Source organism: Rhinichthys klamathensis, unplaced genomic scaffold (assembly GCF_029890125.1).
Source record: "Rhinichthys klamathensis goyatoka isolate OS25496 unplaced genomic scaffold, OSU_Roscu_1.1 h1tg000011l_1, whole genome shotgun sequence".
NCBI classification, from domain to species: Eukaryota; Metazoa; Chordata; class Actinopteri; order Cypriniformes; family Leuciscidae; genus Rhinichthys; species Rhinichthys klamathensis.
This window is the reverse complement of record NW_026606564.1, coordinates 19599637-19613661: the sequence shown is the minus strand read 5'-3', so window position 1 is coordinate 19613661 and position 14025 is coordinate 19599637. Positions and strand designations below refer to the sequence as shown.

Sequence of the window (14025 nt, the reverse complement as noted above, 5' to 3'; positions counted from 1 at the left end):
GAACACAACCCTGTCTTACTCCAGTACCTACTGCAAAGTGTGCCGATTCTCATCCACCTAATGTTACTTTGGCTGTCATCCCATCATGAAACTGTCGCAAGATTGTGGTAAACTTTACAGAGCATCCAGAATGCAAGAGCACTTTCCATAAGAGGTCACGATGTACAGTATCAAAAGCCTTGGAAAGATCCACAAAAGCAATGAACAAGTTCTTATGTTGCTCACGACATTTCTCCTGCAACTGGCGTGAGGTAAATATCATGTCCACTGTACTTCGACCCGCTCTGAATCCACTTTGATTCTGGGATTTTCAGAAATGGCATTGACAAGTCGATGGAGCATGACCTTTGCCAGAACTTTGCCTGCAGCTGAAAGAAGTGAGATTCTTCTTTCTCACTTTCACACTTTCACTTTCTCACTTCAAAGTCTCAAACACACACACACACACACACACACACACACACACACACACACACACACACACACACACACACACACACACACACACACACACACACACACACACACATCCAAGGCGATACTCGTACATTTTAAACATTCAAAGGTTTTTGTGCACATAACAGTTGTATATCTACGAATTGTGTTTTGCATTTGTGAAATGTATTTTATGAATATATCATTTTATTTTGCGCATGTGAATTGCTTTTTGTGAATATACATTTTTTTCACGCACGTGAATTTTTTTTGTGTGTTCGTGAATTAGGTTTCATGCATGTGAAATTGTCTACGTAATTGTGAATGATGTTTTTTGCGTGAATTATAATCGAGACTATTCTGCTTCCATAGGTAATAAACAAAAAAACACAAGAGAAGTTTCGGCGGCCCAGGGAAAAACTCAGGAACTTTCTTGGATAAAATGGCGCCGCTCAGCTCGCACGCATGGACTGAATGATCTGAATAACAAATAATATATCATAAAATCTTGAACGTAGGCTATCGTCAGTCTCTTCAAACACACACACACACACAACTGATGATTACATTTTAAAAGAATTTTTTTATTAATTTCAAAAGACACCTGATGATACATTTGTATTAAATTATAAAATATAATAAAAAACACACTTTATGGAAAAATAAACAAATGTTGGGCCCTAAATTAAAAGGTAGCTTACTCTGTGGAGTTTAATTGTGAACAAACAAATTATGATGATATTTTTGGCCATATCGCCCAGCTCTATTTTTGAATCATGAATCATTTGTGTCCTAATACAAAACAAAAGGATTGAATGTATAATAAATACAAACCAGGATGTCAGTCATTTACAATATCCAGCATCTTAGATAATATTGCAGAAACAGGGAATATAGCAGATGCACTGTTGAAATGTCTATTTAAGAGGTTTTAAACAGGATTTAGAGATATATGTGGTATAATATCCTGCTCCAGTGCAGTAGGTGTCGGTGTGACACTGTTCAGCTGTTCCAAACCCTCCTGTAAAACACACGAAGAAGAGCAAAACGAAAGGAACACCTGTTGACACCTAAACCTGTCGCTCACTGGATTTGATCTGATCTATAATCCAGAAAACATTTCTACAGAATAGTTTTCCTTTTATTTTTTCTCTTTTTAATATAGGCTAATTATTTCTCATTTGATATCATTGCCTCACACTCCATTCCAGTAGGTGGCGGAATTTGCACCATAAACTGGTTTGCCAACCGCCATAAAACATCAAAAGAAGAAGAAGAAGAGGAAAACGAAAGTAACAGCACATGTTGATATCTAAACCTGTCGCTCATTGGATTTGATCTGATCCATGATCCAGAAAACATGTCTACAGATGTCAATTTAGCACAATGCCTACCAAATCTAATAACACTCGCGGCCATTTATGTGTTTAATCCACAATCCATCGAGACCAGCGAGAGATTCTGAGAACGACGCGCGCGGACTGACAACAAGCGTTACTGAGTTTACAATACTGATAAATTCTCTTCTTAGTGGACAAGACTGCAAGTAATTTTATTACACTCTCCATTACAGTCATTTGTAATTATTAGGAACTTTATATTGTATATTAAGCGTGATTTAAATGTGAACTTACAGAAGGCTGTTCCTCTGCTACTCCGAACAGAAGAAGAATCTGCCAGAAATTACAATCTTTTGAAGTAAAAACACAAAAAGTTTTATTGAGAAGGGATTTATTGAAAACATATAATATGTTTCTGAAAGTTTTCTTCCATTTCCTCTTCCGTGTTAGGCTGTTGTTTTTGTGATGTGAAATCGAAAGTATTTTTGAAGCAGACATTTACAGTAGACAGACAGATGAAGCCTATAACGTCAATCAGCAACAATCTGAAATTATATATATATATATGTATATATATATATATATAATATATATATATAATATATATATATATATATTAGTTCATATATAGCAATTATGATTAGTAGTTATACAGTATGACTATTATAATTCTGGTTACTTTTACTTAATCAGTTATTTTAGGATCATTTGAAAGTAATGATATCAACAATCATTGTGAACTTGAAGTAATGATTAAATGACAGACGATTCAACAATTAATAAAGATTGGCTAAATATGATTGTAAAATGATATTATACTGTAATAGAGAATATATCAAATTGGGTTCAGTTTTCCAGCACAGTGTAAATTTCTGTTCCCCAATGAATTCATATTTAGAGTCAGTTAAACTCATTAAACAATCAGAAATGATTAAGACCATTCGGTTATTTTACATGGCAATATATTTGTTTGTAACTCACTTTATTTGATAGATTGTTTTTGCTGTTGCTGTTGTTGATGATAACTCTTTATTCTTCATGATTGTCTTCAATAAGATGTTGTTGATGTGTGTAAATGTTGTGATTTGCAGGTGATGCTGAAGGATTGAGTGTTTTCAGAAAGCAGTGCTGATCAGTTTTCAGGGTCAGTTTAGCTGCAGTATGTCAGAGGAAAGAGGAAAGGACTCTCTCTCTCAGATGAGTCTCTCAGAGAAACACAGGTGAGACTGCGTCTGTTTCACACTCTCAGTTTAAACTCCACTGGACTTTGTGTTTCCCTGTCAATAACACAACTTTAAGCATTGTTTTATATTTGCAAATGCTTTGCACAACTTAAATTTTAACTTCTTAAATTAACACTGACATTGTCTATAAAGCCCTGTTTGCTCTATAGAAAATATCACAGTTAATAATTTGTTAATAACCTTCTAGACGCTGAATTAATCCAAATAAATGACTTTAGATTTTAGATCATAAAATTATTGATAGACATTAGAAAACGACTATACACTTAATTTAATTCAGTTTAATTTGCACAGACATTTCTGCTCTCCATTTCTGTCAGTAAACAAACACTTGACATGTTCTCTTAAATTGAATTTTTTTTGAACATGCTTAATCTCACTAAATGTATATTAAAGAAATTGTTAAACTAATGTGAGCCAGTAAATAAAATGATGGTTAACTATAAAACTGTAAATTGTGTGAGTGTGTGTGTTTCTGTGGAGGATTAGATAAAGACACAGATGTGTTTCAGACACAGTTGATCCTCCTTTACTAAAGTGTTCTCTCTCTCTCTGTTCTTTGTGTCATCAGTGTGAGATCAGGCTCACATGTGTCCAGCTCTGTGTCTCTGAAGAGTGATCGGTCTAAAGATAATCCACCAGACTTCAGTGAGAAAACACCATCATCTAATAAAAGGTATTTTGTGTGTTTACATTACATTATAGGGTTGTATTATTTGTCCACAGTGGTGTGTGTGTGATTGAACTTGACTGTGTAAGGGGATTTATGAAACTCACTCCAGTAACACAGTTACACAGGCAGACACAAGGAGGCATAAATTCACTATGGGAAATAGATCATGCAACTAAACATGTCCATCCATCCAACCGTAGTTATAAATGAACAAATGCACAGCTATACTGCATTTCATTACTATTTGCAACATTAAACCTTTTCAAATGTTCTTTGCGTCATCAGTGTAAGATCAGGCTCACATGTGTCCAGCTCTGTGTCTCTGAAGAGTGATCGGTCTAAAGAAGATCCACCAGAGTTCAGTGAGAAAACACCATCATCTAATAAAAGGTATTTTGTGTTACTAATTTTTTGTCACATGTTTACTGTGTTTAAAAGTTTTATCAGTGAATACCAATCATGAAACATGTCTAGATCACAGCTAATGCTTATTTCTCTTTCTGTAAAATATCAGTTAGTATTTTATTTTACTAATGTGATTACAGGCTTCAATATGAGACATTAGACTCAGACCTTCAGACTCACAGGAACCACGATAATTTCAAAGACAATCTTCTTGGGATCTTCCAGGTAGGAAAACACATTTTTATGAATGTTTAATATTTCTAATAAACAAATATGTTATTGAACAAAGAAATTTAATTACATTTTTCTTCATCTCCTTTTTTTCCTTTTAAACTCATTTTAGCACAACTTGGTTAGCATGTTATTCTTTTAACTGGATTTTTTTTTATGTACATTTATTATAATTATTTAATGAATAGTGTTGACCAAATGTAGATGTAGAATTTGGCTTAAATTGTGTTATTCTGTATTTTCTCTTACTTCTGTTTGTAGGATCTTGAGAGCAAAATAATCACATTTCTGAAGAATGAGCTGGAGAAGTTAAAGAAAATATTACAACATGAGAACACACAACACTTTGTGAAGGACTTTAATGAGAACAGATCCAGTATCAAATCAGCAGCTCTTGATCTCACACTACATTACCTGAGAGAGATGAAGCAAGATGAAGCTGCTGATGCTCTAGAAGGTGAGAGACTCGTGATCATCTGTCTGATTGTCTCTTATAAATGTAGGAGAGAAAATGAAGACTAAAACTATCTATTTTCTGTTCCTGTGTTTAGGTGAGCTGTTACTCATTCATCAGCTGAAATGTGGCCTAAAGAAGAAGTATCAATGTGTGTTTGAAGGAATGGCGAAGCAAGGTGACTCCACACTCCTGAATAACATCTACACAGATCTCTATATCACTCAGGGTGGCAGTGAACAGGTCAATACTGAACATGAGGTGAAACAGATTGAAGTTGCTTCCAGACGTCATGAAGCACAAGAGATACAGGTTGAATGCACACATTTGTTTGAAGCGCCTGAACAAGACGAGGAGATCCGGACTGTACTGACAAAAGGAGTCGCTGGCATCGGGAAATCAGTCTCTGTGCAAAAGTTTGTTCTGGACTGGGCTGAAGGAAAAGAAAATCAAGATATCAGCTTCATATTTCCTCTTCCATTCAGAGAGATGAACTTAAAGGAGAAAGAAAAACTAAGTTTGATGGACCTTATAACTCAATTTTTCCCAGAGACAAAAGGACTGAACCTTACAAGAAGGAATCAGTTCAAAGTGCTGTTCATCCTTGATGGACTGGACGAATGCCGCCTTCCTCTGAAGTTTGATTGTAATGAGACGTGGTGTGATGTATCGTCACCAGCCTCTCTGGATGTTCTCCTAACGAACCTCATGAAGGGAAATCTGCTTCCTTCTGCTCTCGTCTGGATCACCAGCAGACCAGCAGCTGCCAGTAAGATTCCTCCTGACTGTATCGACCGGCTGACAGAGATACGAGGATTCAGCGACGCACAAAAGCAAGAGTACTTCAAAAAAAGATTCAAGGATGATATTCAAGCCAACACAATCATAGATCATGTTAAACAATCAAAGAGTCTCTTTATCATGTGCCACATCCCAGTCTTCTGCTGGATTTCAGCCACTGTTCTCCAGAACATTCTGGAGGAGAAGAGAAATAATGATGTGAAAAACACTCAGGCTGATGAGATCTCTAAAACACTGCAGGAATCAAACACTGAAGACACTCCCAAGACTCTGACACAAATGTACACACACTTTCTCCGCTTTCAGATCCAGCAGAGCCGCCGAAAATATGATGGAGAATACACACCAGATGTTTCCTGGAATAAAGACACCATCCTTTCACTGGGGAAACTGGCATTTCATCAGCTGGAAAGAAACAACCTGATCTTCTATGACACAGACCTGGAAGCCTGTGGTCTTGACGTCTATAAGGCATCAGTGTACTCAGGCATGTGTACCCAGATCTTTAAGGAGGAAACAGGGATCGTTCTTGGTACCATGTACTGCTTTGTTCACTTGAGCATTCAAGAGTTTATTGCAGCCCTTTATGCACATCTGTTTCTAGACATCAACAAGACAAGTGTGTTTGATCATGAGTCTACAGAACAGGAAAACAGAAATGAAACCATGATTGATTTTCTCAAGACTGCAGTGGACAAGGCGCTGGAGAGTGACAATGGACACCTGGACCTTTTCCTTCGCTTCCTCCTCGGTCTGTCACTCCAGTCCAATCGACGACTCTTACGAGGTCTGTTGACACAGCGAGACGGCACTGACCAGAGCAACAAGGAGTTAGTTCAGTACATCAAGCAGAAACTAGAAGATAATCTTCCTGCAGAGAGATCCATCAATCTGTTCTACTGTCTGAATGAACTGAACGACCAAACTCTGGTGAACGAGATTCAGACCCACCTTAGCAAAGGAAGTCTCTCATCTGGTGACCTTTCACCTGCCCAGTGGTCTGCTTTAGCCTTTGTGTTGTTGACATCAGAGGAACAGCTGGAGGAGTTTGAGCTTCAGAAATTCAAGAAATCAGACGAGTGTCTCATTAGATTATCGGCAGTCATTAAAGCCTCCAAAACAGCCCTGTAAGTCTTTTAATATATTTTGTCATGTTTAGCTCTCATCTGAAAAATGCATTTATCTCTATAGTGATTCCCCATCATAGTCCCAAGTTACATCCCAAGTTATACCTGTAAAGCTGTGTGTGTGTGTGTGTGTGTGTGTGTGTGTGTGTGTGTGTGTGTGTGTGTGTGTGTGTGTGTGTGTGTGTGTGTGTGTGTGTGTGTGTGTGTGTGTGTGTGATCACAACTTAAGACAAAATATAAAATACCATGTAAAATATTCATATACCCAGACTGGGGGGAAAGAATGTAATTTGGTACAGATGTTATTTATATTGCCAAACAAGTAAGATGAAATTCTGAAAGGTTATAGTATAAAACATTTAGATTTTTATAAAACAGGCTACTTAAATAAAGTACATATACAGCGGGGGAAATAAGTATTGAACACGTCACCATTTTTCTCAGTAAATATATTTCCAAAGGTGCTACTGACATGAAATTTTCACCAGATGTTGATAACAACACAATGAATCAGTACATACAAAGAAACCAAAACAAATAAGCTCAGAAATTAAGTTATGTGTAATAATGTGAAATGACACAGGGAAAAAGTATTGAACACATGAAGAAAGGGAGGTGCAAAAAGGCATGGAAAGCCAAGACAACAGCTTAAAACTATTAGTAATTAAAAAGCAATCCAACCCCCTGTCCGTGCACATTAATAACAGCTGGTTCAGTCCCAACGGATGGCCTACAAAAAGGTCTCATTGCCAAGGTGTCACACAAGACACATCTCATGATGGGTAAAAGCAAAGAGCTGTCTCAAGACCTTCGCAACCTAATTGTTCCAACACATAATGATGGCATTGGTTATAGGTGCATTTCTAAGCTTCTGAATGTTCCAGTGAGCGCTGTTGGGGCCATAATACGGAAGTGGAAAGACAATCATTTCACCATAAATTTGCCTCAACCACTGCTCCTCGCAAGATTTCTGATAGAGGAGTTAAAAGAATAATCAGAAGAGTTGTCCAAGAGCTAACACCAAGGTGTATGGCGTTTTTAGGGTAATGTGCAGTGCCATTTCTCCTCCAAACATGGTGTGTATTATGGCATCCAAACAATTCAATTTTGCTCTCATGTGACCACACTAAATTCTCCCAGTATTTCCCTGGCTTTTCCAAATGTTGTGCAGCAAACTTTAAACGAGCTTCAACATGCTTTTTTTCTTCAGTAATGGAGTCTTGCGTGGTGAGCGTGCATACGGGCCATGGTGGTGGAGTGCATTACTTACTGTTTTCTTTGAGAACACAGTACCTGCTATCTGCAGGTCTTTTTGAAGCTCTCCACAAGTGATCCTTAGCTCTTGGACAACTCTTCTGATTATTCTTTTAACTCCTCTATCAGAAATCTTGCGAGGAGCAGTGGTTGAGGCAAATTTATGGTGAAATGATTGTCTTTCCACTTCCGTATTATGGCCCCAACAGCGCTCACTGGAACATTCAGAAGCTTAGAAATGCACCTATAACCAATGCCATCATTATGTGTTGGAACAATTAGGTTGCGAAGGTCTTGAGACAGCTCTTTGCTTTTACCCATCATGAGATGTGTCTTGTGTGACACCTTGGCAATGAGACCTTTTTGTAGGCCATCCGTTGGGACTGAACCAGCTGTTATTAATGTGCACGGACAGGGGGTTGGATTGCTTTTTAATTACTAATAGTTTTAAGCTGTTGTCTTGGCTTTCCATGCCTTTTTGCACCTCCCTTTCTTCATGTGTTCAATACTTTTTCCCTGTGTCATTTCACATTATTACACATAACTTAATTTCTGAGCTTATTTGTTTTGGTTTCTTTGTATGTACTGATTCATTGTGTTGTTATCAACATCTGGTGAAAATTTCATGTCAGTAGCACCTTTGGAAATATATTTACTGAGAAAAATGGTGACGTGTTCAATACTTATTTCCCCCGCTGTATATTACCACATCATATATTAGTTGTCCCTCTGTTTCTCCCAGTAATTAGATATTTTAAATGCTTATTTCTATGAGTAATTCTGTAGTTTAATGTAATAATGTAAAAAAAAAAAAATGTCAGCAATTGTCATGGATGCTTCTTTACTATCTTTAAATTAATGATATATCACCCATTGGCCACCCTGCTCTCAATATATTGGCATCAACCATCGGTTGACCTTAATCTTGAAATATTAAAAACAAATACAATTTCTTTGGTTCGTAGGTTTAAGTTATCTTAGCTTTACTTAAATCATTAAATATTTTATGTCAAAAAGACATGTACATGTGAATGGAGACATTTTTTATTATTATAGTGAAAGGCCTTTAACTTGCCATAGAAGTGTGAACTGTCTCATATAATGGTGTCGGTGCAGTCAAGTCAATAATATTGTTGAATATTAAGTGTCCCCAACTAAGCAAGACAGAGGAAACAGTGGCAAGAACCTAAACTACATCAGGTGACATAAATAGAGAAAAAATCCTATAGGTATAAAAGCTTTACACAAATATTTTTTTCAAACATGCTTCATTTTATCTAGGATATTTGTCACTGAATAAAAAACACTAATGCATAGGAAATTGTCGTTTTTGAAGATAAATGTTATTTGAAATGTATATGCTGTTTATGTAAAAAATAAATGGAAAATTTATTTAATATTTGAATATAGACATTTACATTTTACATTTACATTTACATTTATTCATTTTGCAGACGCTTTTATCCAAAGCGACTTACAAATGAGAACAATAGAAGCAGTTAAACTAACAGTAGGACAACAATACGTAAGTGCTATAACCCCTCTGTTTAATTTTAGTGCAGTTTTTTTTTTATAGAAGAGAAGAGAAAGTGTTAATTCTACTGAATCAAGTGCTGCCGAAAAAGATACGTCTTCAGCAGTTTCTTGAAAGTGGCTACTGACTCAGAAGCTCTGGTTGAGTTAGGCAGATCATTCCACCAACAGGGAACAGTCATGGTAAAGGTCCGAGAAAGAGATTTTGTGCCTCTTTGAGATGGTACCACAAGACGACATTCGCTAGCAGAGCGCAGGTTTCTGGATGGCACATAAGTCTGAAGTAATGAGTTTAGGTAAGAGGGAGCAGTGCCAGTGGTTGTTCTGTAGGCAAACGTCAGTGCCTTGAATTTAATGCGAGCGGCAACTGGCAACCAGTGCAATTGTGTGAGGAGAGGAGTGACGTGTGCTCTCTTCGGCTCATTAAAGACTACTCTGGCTGCAGCATTCTGGATCAATTGTAGAGGTTTGACAGAGCAAGCTGGAAGACCAGCCAGGAGAGCATTACAATAGTCCAGTCTGGATAAAACAAGTGCTTGGACAAGGAGTTGTGTAGTATGCTCTGTAAGGAAGGGCCTGATCCTCCTAATGTTGTACAAGGCAAATCTGCAGGACCGGGCAGTTCTAGCAATGTGGTCTGTGAATTTCAACTGATCATCAATTACAACCCCAAGGTTCCTAGCTGACCTTGATGGAGTTATGGATGACGAGCCTAGCTGAATGGAGAAGTTGTGATGAAGTGTTGGGTTGGCCGGGACCACAAGTAGCTCTGTCTTCGCAAGGTTTAGTTGAAGGTGGTGGTCCTTCATCCAGCCAGAAATGTCTGTCAGGCAGGCTGAGATACGAGCAGCTACCGTCGGATCGTCAGGCTGAAATGAGAGGTAGTGTCATCAGCGTAGCAATGATAGAAAAAGCCATGTTTCTGAATCACAGATCCTAGTGATGTCATGTAGATGGAGAAGAGGAGTGGTCCAAGCACTGAGTCCTGAGGCACCCCAGTAGCTAGATGTTGGGTCTTAGATGCCACACCTCTCCACGACACCCTAAAGGACCTACCTGAGAGGTAAGGCTCGAACCATTGGAGTTCAGTTCCCGAGATGCCCTTCATCTTTATGATTGACAGGAGGATCTGGTGGTTTACTGTGTCAAAAGCAGCAGACAGATCCAGCAGGATGAGGACTGAGGTTTTGGAAGCTGCTCTTGCCAGTCTCAGAGCTTCAATTACTGAGAGCAGGGCAGTCTCAGTTGAGTGTCCGCTTTTGAAACCAGACTGATTTTCATCCAAGAGGTTGTTCTGTGTAAGAAAGGAGGAGATCTGGTTGAAGACAACTCGTTCAAGTGTTTTCGCGACAAATGGAAGAAGAGATACCGGTCTGTAACTTGTTAGATGTGCTGGATTTAGATTGGGTTTCTTAAGCAGTGGGGTTACTCGAGCCTGCTTAAAAGCTGTGGGAAAGGTACCAGTGTGAAGAGAGGTGTTTATGATGTGCGTGAGTGTGGGTACAACTGAGGAAGAAATGGTTTGAAGTAGATTAGTGGGGATAGGATCAAGCGGACAGGTAGTAGGGCGATTGGAAAGGAGGAGTTTAGAGACTTCCGCCTCTGAAAGTAGAGAGAATGAGGGTAGAATGTGTGCGTTTGTTGGTAAAATGTGTGTCAGTTTGTGGATTGGTAAATTGGCCGCTGATGGTGGTTATTTTTTCTATGAAGAATATGGCAAAATCGTCAGCTGTTAGGGTTGATGAAGGAGGAGGAGGAGGAGGAGGGTTAAGAAGAGAGGAGAAGGTTTTGAAAAGCATGCGAGAGTCAGAACAATTGAAAATTTTGTTGTGATAGTAAACCATTTTAGCAGTAGAGATATTAGCAGAGAAGGAAGAGAGGAGGGATTGATAAAGACCCAGGTCTGTCGGATCTTTCGATTTGCGCCACTTCCTCTCTGCACCCCTGAGTTTAGTACGATGTTCGCAAAGAATATCAGTTAACCAGGGGGCAGAGGGTGTGGCGCGGGCTGGCCTGGAGGAAAGGGGACAGAAGTTGTCCAAGCAGGATGTTAAAGTGGAGAAAAGAGTATCAGTTGCACTGTTGGTATCAAGTGTTGAGAGCTGATCAGGTGGAGGAAGTGTGGATGAGACCAAAGAGGATAGGTAAGAGGGTGAAAGTGAGTGTAGGTTCCGTCGAAAGGTGACCTGTGGAGGAGTGTGTGTTGTGTTCTGAGGCAAGTTGAGGTTGAGAGTGAGGAGGAAGTGATCTGAGGTGTGCAGTGGAGTGACCAGTGTATTGTCCGTAGAGCAGTAGCGTGTGTAGATAAGGTCCAATTGGTTACCTGATTTGTGAGTAGCCACAGTAGATACTCGTTTGAGGTCGACTGATGCAAGCAGGGTGTGGAAATCGGCAGCCTGAGGTTTTTCTAGGTGGATGTTGAAGTCTCCAAGAATTACAAGAGGAGTACCATCTTCAGGAAAGGATGAGAGTAGCACATCAAGCTCCTCCAAGAAACTGCCAAGTTGACCTGGGGGACGATATACAACTACAAAATGGATTTTTATAGGAGTAGTGATGGTAATTGAATGTGATTCAAATGAGCTGTTGTCAAATAGAGGTGGTAAAGGATAAAATTTCCAGTCATTTGAGATGAGCAGACCAGTACCACCACCCCTTCCGGTCAGACGGGGGGTGTGTGAGAAAGTGAAGTTAGTGGAGAGGGCAGCAGGTGTGACAGTGTCCTCTGGTCTAATCCAGGTCTCAGTCAGGGCCATTAGACTGAGACCTGAATGACTTGAAAAAGATGTAATGAAATCAGCTTTGTTAACAGTGGACTGGCAGTTCCAGAGACCAATAGGAAAAGAGAATAAAGTATTAGAAGACACCGGAAGGGTACAGAGATTGTTAGGAGTGCACCGCCTCTGACGTGTGACGTTTGATTTACGTATGTTAGTAATAGTAGATATTTGAAAACACATAGTGAAAAGGAGCTTACAAACAGAAAGATCCAAAGAAAAGTTTGTAGAAGAGAAAGGAAACAACAATAAATAAACAAGAAGAATTTAATACTCAAGTGCCTTGTCGGTGTCCTTGCTCGGTGGAGTCGCACAGGTAGAGTCGCTGGTCTTTACACTCTTAGGTCTTCACACGATGAGGGCTTCACACGAGGGCAGACGCGACCGCTGCCGCGGTGCACGAACCAGTTATATACACGCCAAATACCCCGTTAATGAATACAGCAGGCCACGCCCAACTATTTGGCCAGCGAAACTCAGTCACCACACACAAACAAACACACGCGCGTTTTTACCAGGGTAAACACAGTAACGAAGAGCCGCGCTAAAATCAAATGAGAAAGTAAACACTCACAGACTGATGTTCTCTCCTGTTGTTCTAATGCTTCTTCTGAAAATGTATTGTATGTGTTCCATCTAATTCTGTGTTGTGACTTTATTGTAGGTTAAATGATTGTAACTTAACAGACAAAAGCTGTTCAGCTCTGGCTGCAGTTCTTGGATCAGATACCAATCTGAAAGAGCTAAACATGAACAATAATAATCTGCAGGATTCAGGAGTGAAGCTGATCTGCACTGGACTGAAGAATATAAAGTGTAAATTGGAGATACTGAGGTAAGTTGAGCCACAGGAGTCACGTGACTAGAGGTGCGATGACTGACAGGACGATGCCAAGGCAAGAGCGCAAGAGAACTTTTGTGAAAAATTCAAAGATCTTTTATTTATTTGTTACATCGTGGTTAATGTTGTTAAATAAATGTTGTTGTGTTTTTTCATCTAGTAATATTGAAGTGACATTAAGCATTCATTTCGTTCCAAGAAAAGGAAAGATCTAACATTAAATATCAGAATAAGAGCTACAGATCCTGAGGGTCATTGGCAAATATATTTTCTTGTAAAATAAGTGCTCCACATGGCTCTCCAATAAAGGCCGGGAGCTAGTTATTTTAGCCTATAAAGCTTTAAATAATGATATTTTTCTTACACGAACGCATCACTTCACTTCAGAAGACTTTTATTAACCCCCCGGAGCCGTGTGCAGCACTTTTATCATGGATGGATGCACTTTGATGGAAAAATATACAGCCATTCACTGCCATTATAAAGCTTGGAAGAGCCAGGGCATTTTTTAAATATAATTCTGATTGTATTCGTCTGAAAGTAGCATGTAATATACACCTAGGATGTCTTGAGGGTGAGTAAATTATGAGCTAATTTTCATTTTTGGGTGAACTAAACACCTGGCACTGCACTATGAGTATAATATTTAGTGGATAAAGTATTTTCTATTTATGTCAATTCTACTTCTTATAAGTTAACACTTAAATTGTGATGTTTTTGTTTATAGTAATTTATACTTTAGTGATGTAACCTAGTGTTGAATGGAGGGCGATATCTGGTAGAAATCACTTCTCTTAATATTTTATGTGACAGCTCCCTCAAAAGCACTAAAATACATAAATCCTGTGTATCTCTGATTCTGCTTCCAGCTTTGCAGCTAGTCTCGACTAAACACTTCCTCTAGTTTATG

At 38.8% G+C, this 14025-nt stretch overlaps 2 protein-coding genes across 2 annotated transcripts in view; both read left to right on the top strand.

The window, feature by feature from the left end:
* Nucleotides 1-14025, top strand: part of LOC130100468 (ribonuclease inhibitor-like) — a 669359-nt gene that overhangs the window by 366889 nt on the left and 288445 nt on the right. The gene's annotated exons all lie outside the window — the stretch shown is intronic.
* The window catches only part of LOC130100993 (NACHT, LRR and PYD domains-containing protein 12-like), a 28591-nt gene continuing 19158 nt past the window's right edge, over nucleotides 4593-14025 (top strand). The window contains exons 1-3 of the mRNA XM_056266591.1: nucleotides 4593-4785; nucleotides 4880-6710; nucleotides 12939-13109. Of these exons, the coding sequence (XP_056122566.1) occupies nucleotides 4752-4785; nucleotides 4880-6710; nucleotides 12939-13109 (2036 nt within the window). The 5' untranslated portion in view covers nucleotides 4593-4751. The remainder of the gene's footprint in view (nucleotides 4786-4879; nucleotides 6711-12938; nucleotides 13110-14025) is intronic.